This window comes from Anabrus simplex, chromosome 14, assembly GCF_040414725.1.
Source record: "Anabrus simplex isolate iqAnaSimp1 chromosome 14, ASM4041472v1, whole genome shotgun sequence".
In the NCBI taxonomy this organism is placed as follows: domain Eukaryota; kingdom Metazoa; phylum Arthropoda; class Insecta; order Orthoptera; family Tettigoniidae; genus Anabrus; species Anabrus simplex.
Genome location: NC_090278.1, coordinates 53,572,229 through 53,586,042, shown reverse-complemented (window position 1 = coordinate 53,586,042; position 13,814 = coordinate 53,572,229). Strand labels below are relative to the sequence as shown.

The 13,814-nt window shown below is 40.5% G+C and overlaps 1 protein-coding gene across 1 annotated transcript in view; it reads right to left on the bottom strand.

Annotated features, from left to right (window-relative positions):
* LOC136885631 (circadian clock-controlled protein daywake-like) overlaps positions 1 to 13,814 on the bottom strand; it is a 42,918-nt gene that overhangs the window by 16,272 nt on the left and 12,832 nt on the right. The window contains exon 4 of the mRNA XM_068230279.1: positions 1,432 to 1,565. Within this exon, the coding sequence (XP_068086380.1) occupies positions 1,432 to 1,565 (134 nt within the window). The remainder of the gene's footprint in view (positions 1 to 1,431; positions 1,566 to 13,814) is intronic.

Genomic DNA, 13,814 nt, shown 5'->3' with positions numbered 1-13,814 from the left:
CTGAGAGAGAAAACTGGGACTGCAGAAGATTACTGATGGGACTTATAAAGAAAATGAGAAATGAGAGAAGGCTGAAATTCTACGGACACCTCCTGGTAAGAATGGATGACAAACGACTGGGATTAAAGGCCACCTCCGAGTGGTCAAGAGGGGTGCGGAGAATTTTGCAATTATGGTAGAGACGGTCGACAATAGAAGAGAGTCGACAGTCTAAAATCATTTGATGAGAAACCACTAAAACGGAGGCCCAAACGGATTATTTCTGAAGAGGAGAGAAGAGAAGAGAAGAGAAGAGAAGAGAAGAGAAGAGAAGAGAAGAGAAGAGAAGAGAAGAGAAGAGAAGAGAAGAGAAGAGGAGGAAGTCGAAGACACCTTATGTTCCATGCAGTCTATAGTTGGCCAAATTCGAGAAGAGAAAGAACAGTTACTGACTGATGGCATGCAGTTAACAGTTCGGGAACTGCCTGTTATCGGGGCGGGCGATTGGCGTGACTTTGGCTCACTGCAGACTAAGTACATCTGCAGACGGAGGACAAAAATAACTCATCGTAGGGGGGCCAAATTCCGTCCCCGTAGGGATTTCCAGTTTGCACGATTGGTACCTGATGATTAGCCACGCGCACACGCGTAACCTCATCCCCATTCTCTTGTTGTCAGAGTTGGTTGTGTGCACCATGTTTAGTTTCCGTGTACAAGGAGAATTCATTTTTCATGCCGACCTGAGTTAGTGCAGCCTGTTATTCCTAGTGTCAGCACTGATATGTGTATGAAATATTGGACTGCATTTCAATCGTGTGGTGTAGTTCCTGGCGTGCAGTCACTACTCTGAGGTGGTTGCCGTGAGTTACTGTAGCGGCCATTACAAAAAATCAGGGAATGTTCGTAATTTCGCCCCCTTCATTTTATTTGTTATTTATGAAGTTTATTATTATTTTCAGACGGGAAAACACAAGCAGTGGGGTAAGGAGGCTATGGAAAATGCTCTTAAGGCAGCGAGGGACAAGATAATGGGTTAAAACGTGAAAGTAAAGGTTTTAACATCCCACGACCAACGCTGAAAGACTATTTTTAAAAGAATACCAAGAAAACCTTTTTTATAAATTTCCTTCAAGTAATTCGGATTGGGAAATAGGGAAAGATTAGGAGGGAAAATTATACTTTTCTTAAATTTGGTGGGGGACGAAATTACGAACACATTGTTGGTAGTTTCGATTTTGTAGTGTTTATGTCAAATATTGACTACTTTATGTTATAACAGTTTCATTGTAATATATACCAATTTCTAGCCTTGTCCATAATATTCCTGAAATTCTACAAGTCGAAATCTGGCAAGGGGACGGAATATGGGCCTCTACCTTATAGTAATTCATGTAAGCTTATCAGTCCAGAGAAAGTGTAAAACTGAGGTAGAGCTGTTTCTGATATACTCACTGAACTTTAATTTGGCTTCCCCGTTACCCACCAGGGGTAGCAGCAAGATGTTTCCCTTCATGTCGTAGTCTGCTTCTATACGCAGCTCTGGAATATCTATTCCAAAATCTAGTCGCTTATTTTCCAAGTCGAGGCTGAAAATAGAGAAACAAAGAACCAATATCAGACTTTGGCACTTCATGTAACTTCGAGGAACATACAACACAATACAATACAATGAGCAATTCTTATCACTGCAGACTGATTTTTGTACAGTTTGCGGATAATTATTCTTCTTTCTCGGTATCTAATCCCGATCACCTTACTTAATTTCATTATATGCAACTATGGAGATTTGGCTGGCTCGTAGAGGGGTTTGTGAGTACACCATTACTGCTACGAACTCTACCGAGGTTACAGCCTCTTCGTGCTCCCTTGGTCACTCCGAAACCGGCCAGCAGCGTGCTTCTCCCTTACAGCACACTCCCTCACTGCTCTGTATCATCGGATGGATGCTTGCGAGTCCGTAACACCGCATCTTCAACGTGAACAGTCCTCCTTATTAATGCGAATTTACAGTTTTACAATTAAATGTAATTTTCTTAGCTTTATTCGAGTCCAAGTTTTCACTTAAAATGTCAACAGAAGATTTAAAAAAAAACTCATCGTTGTCTGGGGAGGACACCATAGAAGAGTACTTAAGGGCCGGACCCCCTTTCTCCAATGAAGAAAACTTGCTCATGATACTCGTAGAAAAATATACAGGAATCAATTGATTTTTCGTTTTTGTTTTTCTTGACTACACTATACCAATACTGTATATTTAATTGAATTTAATATTTGCTAAGCGACGAGACTTCAAAATACAATAAAATGAATTTAATTTGTCTCGCAAGAATAAGACCATTAGGCCCTTCTTTCCATTTAATCAGAAAATACAATATTTGCATGTGCAGAATTAAAGTAAGTAGACTATAATTGAAACAGCTTGCAGCTAATAAACAATACAATGAAAGGATCGATATAGTAGCCTAGAAAGACAGCAAAATAAGATACATTTCGATCCAACCGTCCAATTCGAATCCTCCGCGAGTCAAACTGTTTCCTTCAACAAAGAAGCACACAACCTAAAAAGGATCCAAGTCATAGGCTTGATAATCGGGAGTAGAGACAGTATACTTCGAACATTCGGTGGTTTCTTCAAAACACTCCAGCTGCCAAAATGGTAAAAATACAGAGAGGGGAACTCAAGGATTATTACATAGAATGTTACTTGAAATGCTTCCAATTTTACCTTATAATGATCGAGGAAGAGAGATGTGTTCAATACGCTTGCCAGAGACCAACCCTCCCGCCCCTAGAAGTATATTTACTTTTATAATAAGAAATACTGTTTTAGACGCCATACTCCATTGCTTATAACGGTGATTGGTTCACGTAAGTAAGAGGATGACGTCAGTGACACCTAGGATGAGGCCGAGAATTTGTCACCAACCATTGCATTAGCTTTGAGGTATTTTTGCACCTCGAAAAGATCATTATTTTAAGGTATTTTTGCACCTCGAGGCCAATCTCTGTCATGAGAACAGTGGCTCCCTTCGAGAGGCTCTTAACTATGGCCGCGGCGCATACTGTCCGCACGGCAAGGAAAAAAAAAGTCATTCAGAGGTTCTAAAATGCAACAGTTGGCAGCATTGTCTTTCCTCTCGGCGTTCCCTCACAGCGCTGCTAGTGCGACAGTGAACTGGCGTGCGCCACCTAGCGGTCGCTCATGTTACTAAACCGTGAGTGCTCTTCTCTGCAGCTTCGCCGCCAAAATTTTTGATTATTGACATGGGACTTTCTGCTTTGAAATCGTCATGATGTATTTTAAAAAAAACATCTTCGACGGTATTATTTAAAACTCAATAGACTAATGCCTATTGCTCACGGTGAAATGGTTTGTAAAATTTGTTGTACAATTAATTTTATAAAAGTTTGGTAAAAACAAGTTGTGTTGCTCACGGTAAAATTATTTTAAAAAATCCGTCGAAGCATCAGGATGGCCATCTATGAACTCACTTCTGAACTAAGATTTTTATGTGCTGCCATCTATCGATAAACTTTTAAACAAAGAATCAGCTGTTCAACTTACAGTATGGCTCCAACAAACAAAGCAAAACTTGCTGCTTTAGCTGCAATTATATGTTGTGCGGTGGTAAAAAGGAAGAAAAGAAATGCCAGGAAATGCTGGACTCGGGATTGTATCAAAGGAAGAGAAGAAGGTAGAGGATTGCTGTCCATGGTCGAAAATTAGTTGAGGTTAGAAGACCAGCATTCATATAGGAATTCGGCGATTGTGTTTTCTGCCCCTCTTCTTGCATTTCTCTTGTGGTAAAGTGATGTTTTAACTTTGTACAAACAAGGACATTTCTGGTATTCGTCAGTAAAACACTAACAGCTTCCTTACTCCTGCCATTTTAGAAAGAAGTGTTTGTTTACAATCGAGTTTCGCAATCTTCTCACAACGTAGCGCCAGCATCATCGTGATGTCAGCTTCGCTGATTGGTTCGTTTCGTAAAATTAATTTTACGGAATAGAACATCTCCTATTTTATGTAAAGTTTTATCAAATGTTTTATAAAACTTGAATTTGACCGTGAGCAACAGAAATTATATAAAATTAAATTATTGTACAATAAATTTGACAGAAAATTTTACCGTGACCAACAGGTATAATATATTTATTTTCCCACTAGCTGATGTACCCGTGCTTCGCTACGGTATTCTCAGAAAGACTGACTTTGTGGTTTTCCTAACTGAAGTCAACATAGGTCATTACAAAAACGTCAGTAGGAAACTAGCGATTGAAAGCAATGTTATCACATAAAATACTCGATCAAATGAAAAACTACACATTTTCTCATAACGAACAGAACTACGGTGCCGATCTAACAGTTCAAAGTTCCAGAGCTGGAATGACCAGGCCGGAGGCAGCCATAAACACCCCTCTGCCAATATTCCGTTAAATATGTACACATCTCATTCCAAAGTGCCTCAGAGTAGGGATTGAATAGCTCCAGTGCTATGATGAACCAGTGTTTTACGTGCCAGTATTATCGGGAAAGTTATGAAACAGAGGAATGGCATGCTAAAGAAGAAAGTTACCTAATTTCACAGCCACTTCTCGCCAATATTTAGGCAGACTGTTACACTCGTACGACTGGGCGAGTTGGCCGTGTGGTTAGGGGCGCGCAGCTGTGAGCTTGCATGCAGGAGATAGTGGATTCGAACCCCACTCTCTGCAGCCCTGAAGATGTTATTCCGTGGATTGCTATTTTCATACCTGACAAATGCGCCAAGGCTGTTTCCTTCACATTCATAGCCCTTTCCAATCCCATCGTCGCCATGAGACCTAACTGTGTCGGTGCGACGTAAGGCAAATTAAAAAAAAAATACTTGGTACGCAGCAGTAACCCTATCTATCGGAGATGAGTGGCAACAGAAAACAAAGCACATCACAACAAACAATGCTCCGTGTAATGTTATTGTTGATCAATTTTACGAGCTTTCTATATTGTAGACCTTCACAGTTTTCTTTCGACTCTGTGATATTAGGGCGTCTTATAAAATTATTTATAGCGTAGACTGTAACTCCTTATTCTCCGACTTTACATACCGATTTTCTTTAAATCCTGTTTACCCATTTTCTCGTGACTCGGCGCTGATAAGAACTTAGTAACAAAAATCCAAATTCATGAATATCTCTGATCATAGCCGCTATGGTAACAATGTATAATACATAAATGATCGGAAATATAATGCTACATAACTAATATATTATGTAGTCTTTTTCGATACGATCACTAATAACATAATTATTTGGGATTTAAATTTTAGGCCTACCCCAAAACTACCATTTCAAACAGCGTGAATAACATTATTTATGCCATAGATTATAGCAACTTATTCTTCGACTTTGCATACCGATTTTCGTTAAGATACGACTATTAATAACAAATACTTGAGAATTAAATTTTAGGCCTTCCCCTAAGCTACCTTTTCAGTCAGCGTGAATAAAATTATTTATGGCTGAGATTGTAGCGACTTATTACCCGACTTTGTATACCGATTTCCATTGAATTCTCTTCAGCCATTTCCTCGTGATGCATGTACATACATACATACAGACAGACAGACGGAAATTACGGAAAAGTAGAAAGTTGTTACTGTTACTGTGGGCACGACTGATACAGAAATACCATCCTTTTTAAATTCTGAGCAATGTACAGACAAAACTCTTATTTTATATAGATAGATTGCGGTGCTATAATTTGGAATATGCCTAAATTGTTATTCTAGACCAAGCCATACTACTACTACTACTAGACAGACAGACCACGCGTCACAAGGGATATGCGGGCGGAGCCCGGATCCTTTGTGCAATTTTAGCCCTTCGACCCGAAGGTCTTGAGTGCTGCTTTCGACCTGTAGGTATGTACAGAATGATTTGGGTTGGTGGTGGTACCGTAGTTGAGTATCGCACTGGTCAGGATGTGACCTGGACCCCGGAGGGTCAAAAAGTGACCTGGGGGCAAGCCTAGGTAGTCATAATTTCCCGTAGTGGGGGTTTGAAGATTGGAAGTCTTAATGGGTTGATAAGGGTTAGAATTTTGAGAGTCGTAATGAGGTTGGTAGGTAGGCAAAGGAGGGTGAGTGGTCACCCATCCAGGTGCTGACCTTAGCCAAATTGCTTAACTGTGATTATTTTCAGGACGTAGCGGAATGAAGAACTTGCTTGGAAGGGAGGAGGTTGGAAGGAGAGACTGAGAGGGCATGACTGGGAGAATAACTTGGTGTGGCTTGATTATGGGTTTAATTTATGATTAATTGCTTGGCAGGCATGGTAGGAGTTACAGGGGTTACTTGAAGAGCAATTAGTTGAAGGAGTAATTGCAGAAGGAGGGAGGGGTCTAGATTTAGATTTAAATTCTGGAGCGGGCTGAAGGGCGGGCTGATGCCGGGAGGTGGGGGAATGTTGCGGTTTAGGCGCGGGGGCGGAGGTTGAGGGGATTTGATGTGCTTGAAAGATTTATAATGGGATTTGATGGCATTCTTGATGTAGGGACAGCCAGGAAACGAAGCGGCGTGACTTGCATTACAGTTGGCGCATTTAGGCTGGTCTGTGGAACTGTGCAGTCGGCATGGCGATGCGGACCTCCACATCTGTTACATCTTGCAGCATCTTTGCAGGTGGCAGCGGTGTGGTTCAATTTCAGACAATTGTAACATTGAATTACTAGTGATGGATTTGGCGGAACATGAGTTCGACGTTGGGAGGACTTTTTGCTTTTTGGGTTCTTAGATTTGTTCTTGCGCAGGTCGGGATGGTTAGTGCTATTGGAGATAGACATGTCAAGTGGCGGTGGTACAGATGAAGTGGAGGGGGGAGAATCTAGAGTGGAGGGGGATAATGGCGGAAACAGAGTGGAGATGGTTTGAACTTCCTTACTGGGGAGTTGGAGTGGAGCAGTCTGGATTTCTTTTTCGCTGGAGTGGGTGAGGTTGGATTGGGTATCAGCAGTGAGAGTGGGTACCTGTTGCTTGGAGCTGGAGACCGGGTTGGTGAGGATTGGACGGGGAATGTCCACTGAGTTGAGTTTGTTGAGAATGATGGGAATTGAGCGGTTGCGGATGGGAGTGATAATCAAGTGACTATTGTGAGTTTCTTCGATGATGGCAATATGTTCTTGTATAATGGGCTCTATGGCCAGGATTACTGCTTGCCGGGTAAGAGGTACTGGACCTGGGTTAATGAGTGGTACTATTAGGAATGAGCAGTTGGACGAAATGGGGAAGATGGAATTGTTCCGGGTGTAGTGATACGGTTGCTCAAAACGATGTGCATCACATGTTTCCTCAGCATCTTGGGTAGCTTCTTCTTTTTCTTCGTGAGTCTGGTCTTCAGGGGTAACAGGAGCTGCGGTGTCTTCATTGTTGGTAGGTGCTTCTTCTTCTTCTTCTTCGCCGAGGGGGGAAGAGATTGAAGAGGATTGAGTGGAGTCAAGAAATGGAATGCCTGTGGTTTGGAGTAGGCTGGAGAGGCGGCTACAGAAACGGGGTTTGGTGGGAATGATGTAAATTACGTGATTATCGTCCTCTTCTACGGTGTGGATGCGGTTGGTCACGTGCTGAAGAGTAAGTGCTATTGTGCGTCTATGGGAGAGGAGTGACTGTTTTGAGGTATCAGAGGGGCTGTAAATTGCAAAGAAGGGATGGTCCTTGCTGAGTGGGACGGAGGAAAATGAGACATTAAAGGGACTATTGAGATTTTTTTTTTTTGCTAGGGGCTTTACGTCGCACCGACACAGATAGGTCTTATGGCGACGATACTATTGAGATTAGAATATGGGCCCCAGCTACTCGGTCCACTGGGGGGATCCATATTGCGAGGGGGGGCGGTGGGGCTGGTAGGGCGGTAGGTATGGGGAGGAAGCAGCACTCAAGTGGTCAAACTCCGAAGAGGACCTGAGTCGAGAGGGGGGGGGGGGGGCACTCAGGGGTACCAGTCGTGCCAGGTGTAGTTGTAACGGATCGCGCCGGGACAAGGCACGAACAGGCACACACTGAGCGCAGACAAATTTGCTTTGATTTGGCCTAATAAGGCCAGTCGGCTGTGCTGGTACTTGTGAACGGTCGAGCAGGTGGTGTGGAAAGGAGAGACCGCTGAAAGGTGGCCTCTCAGAGTGTATCCAAAAAGTCGGACCGCGCTGTGAAATCCAATATGGCGGCCGTTGCCGGGCGACTCTTGTTGTAGCTGGCGGAGAGCGAGCCGGGGCTCGCGCTGGCAGGCAGTCCGGTGAAGCGCTACTAGCGGCGACTTGGTGGTACTAGGTAGTACCGTGAGGATGAGCGCTTGGCGGAAGAAGCAGGCGAGCTGGCGGTATACAGGAGGCAAGCTCGGTGACTGGGCCCTCTGGCGTTCTTCACTGCTCAGAGCATCAACTTGGAATGAATGGCTGAATTACTACTACTACTACTCCTCAGCCTCTACCTTAAGTATGCACACTGCTCATTCCAAACAGCGCGTCAGAGTAGGGATCCAATAACTGGAATACTATGAAGAACCAGTGTGTTACGTACCAGCTGTATCAGAAAATGTATAAACCAGAGGAATAACATGCTAAAGAAGAAAGTCTTCTAACTCCCCGGCTATTTCCCCCCAATATTCAGTCAGGCTATTATACTCGGTACGCGTCGCCATAAGACCTACCTGTGTCGGTGCGACGTAAAGCCCCTAGCAAAAAAAATAAATAAATAAATAAATAAATACTCGGTACGCAGCAGTAATCCCATCTATCGGAGTTGAGCGGCAGCGTAAGAGACAAATAACATCACAACAAACAATGGTCAATGTAATGTTATTGTTGATCAATGTTATGCGCTTTCGATATTGTAGGCCTTCACATTTAGTTTTCTTCCGAATCTGAAATACCACTCATCATAGTAGGTACGGTAAAACTTAATAAAACATAAATGATCGAAAATTGTATTATCTGTAACTTTTGTTATGTAGAACTTTTCGATAGGACCAAAAACATAGGTATTTAAATTTTAGGCGCCTTCCCCTAAACTACGATTTCTCGTTTTATTTCGCTAGTGGCTTTACGTCACACCGACACAGAGAGCTCTTATGGCGGCGATGGGATACGAAAGGCCTAGGAGTTGGAAGGAACCGGCCGTGGCCTTCATTAAGGTACAGCCCCAGCATTTGCCTGGTGTGAAAATGGGAAACCACGTAAAACCATCTTCAGGTCTGCCGACAGTGGGATTCGAACCCACTATCTCCCGGATGCAAGGTCACAGTCGTGCGCTCTAACCGCACGGCCAACTCGCCCGGTAAACTACAATTTCATCCAGGATGAATAAAATTGTTTATAGCTTAGACTGTAGTTTCTTATTCCTTGACTCTATATTTACCGATTTTCATTAAATTCTCTTACCCCATTTTCTCGTGGCTCGGCGTCGATATGGACTTAGCAACTAAAATACAAATTTATGAATATCTGTGTTTTCATAGCCGGTACGGTAAAAACGTATAAGACATAAATTGTCGGACATTTCATTCTGTATAACTTTGGTTATGTAGTATTTATCGATAGGACCACTAATAACACAAATATTTGAGAATTAAATTTTAGGCCTTCCCCTAAACTACCATTTAATTCAGCGTAAATAAAATTATTTATAACCAAGATTGTAGCGACTTATTCTCCGACTTTGCATACCAATTTTTATTAAGATAGGACCACTAATAACATAAATATTTGAAAATTAAATTTTAGGTCTTCCCCTAAACTACCATTTCTACCAGCGTGAATAAAATTATTTATGGCTTAGATTGTAGCGACTTATGCTCCGACTTTGCATACCGACTTTTATTAAATTCTCTTTAGCCGTTTTCTAGTGATGCGTGTACAGACAGAAATTACGGAAAAGAAAAAAGTGCATTTCCTTGTTACTGTGGACATGACCGATACAGAAATACCATTATTTTCACATTCTGTGCAATGTACAGACAAAACTCTTATTTTATATATATATATAATATATATATATATATTATTACATTTCAGGCCTTCCCCTAAACTACCATTTCACTCAGTGCGAATAACATTATTGATAGCCTAGATTATAGCGACCTATTCCCCGACTTTGCATACCAATTTTCGTAAAGATACGACCAGTAATAAAATAAATATTTGACAATTAAATTTTAGGCCTTCCCCTATACTACCATTTTTCTCAGCGTGGATAGCCTATATTGTAGCGAATTATTTCCCATCTTTGTCTAGCGATTTTCATTAAGACACGACCACTAATAACATAAATATTTGAGAATTAAATTTCAGGCCTTCCCCTAAACTACCATTTCACTCAGCGTGATTAAAATCATTTATAGCCTAGATTGTAGCGGTTCATCACCCGACTTTACATTCCGATTTTCATTGAATTCTCTTCAGCCGTTTTCTCGTGATGCGTGTACAGACAGACAGACAGACAGACAGACAGACAGACAGACAGACAGACAGACAGACAGACAGACAGACAGACAGACAGACAGACAGATTACGGAAAAGTAAAAAATGCATTTTCTTGTTACTGTGGACATGACCGATACAGAAATACCATTCTTTACAAATTCTGAGCAATGTACAGACAAAACTCTTATTTTATATATATAGATTACACAATATTAGTTAGTATTAGGTATACTTTGTAGTTTAGACAACTTCTAAATTGAGGAAGTGTTTGTTTTTTAATGCTACTTGTTCGGGGCGTCGACCTAGAAAGATCTTTTGCCCCTTGAGGAAGTGTCACTATGCAATGTATAATAATAGAAAATAAGAAATAAATGATGAAGATGATGATGATTTACACAAGTATGACATGACTATAGCAACTAGTATAATTAAAGAACCACCTAATCGATACTTTATTTTTTGCGTTGGGCAAAATTAAATATACATTATCACATTAACGCTTATTTTATATTTTTTCCTTAACCTAAAGATTAACGCTTATTTTATATTTATTCCTTAACCTAAAGATTAACGCTTATATTATATTTATTCCTTAACCTAAAGATTAACGCTTATTTTATATTTTTTCCTTAACCTAAAGGTTAACGCTTATTTTATATGACTATAGCATTCATAAAATGTTAACATAGCTCACTTTTATTGTTAAATAACACAGTTTAATTACAAATATTAGACAAAATAACAATAATACATTAAGGGTATTTACATAGATTGTCTAGCGTTTGCTGATAATATGGCACTAAGTGGCAAGTACATCTCTGATGCACATGAACAGACTGGTATACTGGAAGAATGAGCAGCAAAAATAGGACTTAAAATCTCATATGACAAACATCAAAACTGCTCCACCTGATCTTACCAAAGATATGGATAAAATTGCAACGGTAAAGGAATTTAATTACTTAGATGAATGGATTACTGAAAATGACAATGAAAATAAATCAGTTGCTTCAAGAATTCAGAAACTGGAAATTGCATTTCAACACTTGTCCTGGAACAGTAAAATGCTTCATAAACGCTCAATTGTTATCATAAAAACTTTAAGGACCCATTAGACATTAAATAAAGGAAAATCATGAGACAAATCTTAGAGCAAGAATTAAAAATGGAATACATTACTCGACACCCAACTTGGAAATATATTAAAAATACCTAAACTTACTGATGCAATGAGAATGCGCAGAATCCAATTTTTAAGCCATTTGGTAAGAATGAATAACACAAGACGTACTGATATCGAATACTCGAATACACAAATTTCTGCACATCAAACGTACGAGATCAAAGCAAGTAGAGAAAGACCTCACTGAATTAGGATCACCAAATCTTCTTCTTCTTAATCTAGTTACCCTCCAACGAGGGATCCCACCTCTACCGCCTCAAGGGCAGTGCCCTGGAGCTTCAGACTTTGGGTCTGGGATACAACTGGGGAGAATGACCAGTACCTAGTTCAGGCGGCCTCACCTGCTATGCTGAACGGGGGCCTTGTGGAGGGAAGGGAAGATTGGATGGGACAAGCAAGGAAGGGAGAAGGAAGTGGCCGTGGCCTTAAGGTAAGTACCATTCCGGCATTTGCCTGGAGGAGAAGTGGGAAACCACGGAAAATCACTTCCAGGATGGCTTAGGCGGGAATCGAACCCACCTCTACTCAGTTGACCTCCCGAGGCTGAGTGGACCTCGTTCCAGCCCTCGTACCACTTTTCAAATTTCGTGGCAGAGCCGGGAATCGAACCCGGAACTTCGGTGGTGGCAGCTAATCACACTAACCACTACACCACAGAAAATCACAACATTACAAAAAGCCTACCGAACCACGAAATTCATATAACATAAAATCAATATGGATGCATGTTTATTCCTCAACCCGAAGTCTGGTTGGATCCTCAACAGCTCCGCCATCAGCTGTCATAAATGGCCTAGGCATCACTGAAGAGGCATATTAAGGAAATGAGGAGTGGCGTAGTTTTCCGTTGTTTTCCTCACCGAGCCAGAATATGCTATTACATATTACTGAAATGAATGCACCAGCCGATTCTATAAGCAACATTTTCACACCATTTATAAAGCAGGAACTGGCTGCATAAGTAATGGCATTACTAGCATCGCTCATACCTCAGTCACTTTCATTTTGTCAAAACTAAGGATAAAGCTGAGACAGATAAATGAATCAATATATAGGAAAGTTATACTTAGGCATTATAATACAGTAACCAAACCCGAAGCATTATATGCATCGGAAACCGTAATCATAGGCGGTAGAGAGTTAATCAAAGACAAGAAAGGAAAATTGTTCGGAAAAGTCTTCAGCCCAATTTGTAAGGATGGAATCTGGATGAAAAGGAAATCTCAGAAAATATATTGTCATGCCGAAAAAAATCTCACGCACCTTCCGGAAAAGTGATTGAAATTCTATGGGCATATTTTCAGAATGAGCGAGGATAAAATAATTAAAAGAATGTTTAAAGAATGTTCAACCTTGCCCTTCCATTAAGAACGAAGAACAACTGGCTTAGTAAAATAAAAACAGACCTCCAGGAAATGAACATCGCCAAGTAAATTCCGATGAGCAATAGATAATCACCTATTTTCAGACGAAACCAAACACTAACACCTGGACAGAAGAATGCAAGAAGAAGCTTAGTGAGAGGATGAAGGCATAGAATAGGTAAATGAGTTCAAACACGCTCCTTATTCGAGCATATCTCTCTCTCCCCCCGGTTGGTGGCTATCCGTGAATGGGAGAGAAGAGTGTTTTTTAATTCATGAATTCATGAATACAATTCAAACATTGCATTCATAAAGTATGTTGAAAGATAACTGTCTACAGACTTGTGACTCAAAAGTTAGCACTAATTCTACTTATGAAGGGTAAGATGCACGTTGTACTTTAATATATTGTTAATAACTAAATATATAATGAATACAGGTTATTATATTTAAATCCCAATATCTCATATATATATATTATATAAACTAACAGTTTCCCGCTGGCTCCACCCGCAATGTACAAAGTATGGTGTTGTTCGTTACTATCCTCACGGATGTATTTGCAAAGTTTCGATTAATGAAATAAACACATTGTTATAAGTAAAAGCATTTTGGATTACAATAAATGGTTACTCTTTGACTATTTTATTCTATTCTTATTCGGGCATAGCGATGTAAAAAAAGATCCTTCGAACTGAAGAGTAAACAGACAACTAAAAACAATTCTGTTAATAATCGTTTGTATAAATTAATTGTAAATTTAAAATGAACGCCTTCTTACTAAGGGGATTCATGACTGAAAATTTGAACTTATATACAATTTTCTGCTTATCAA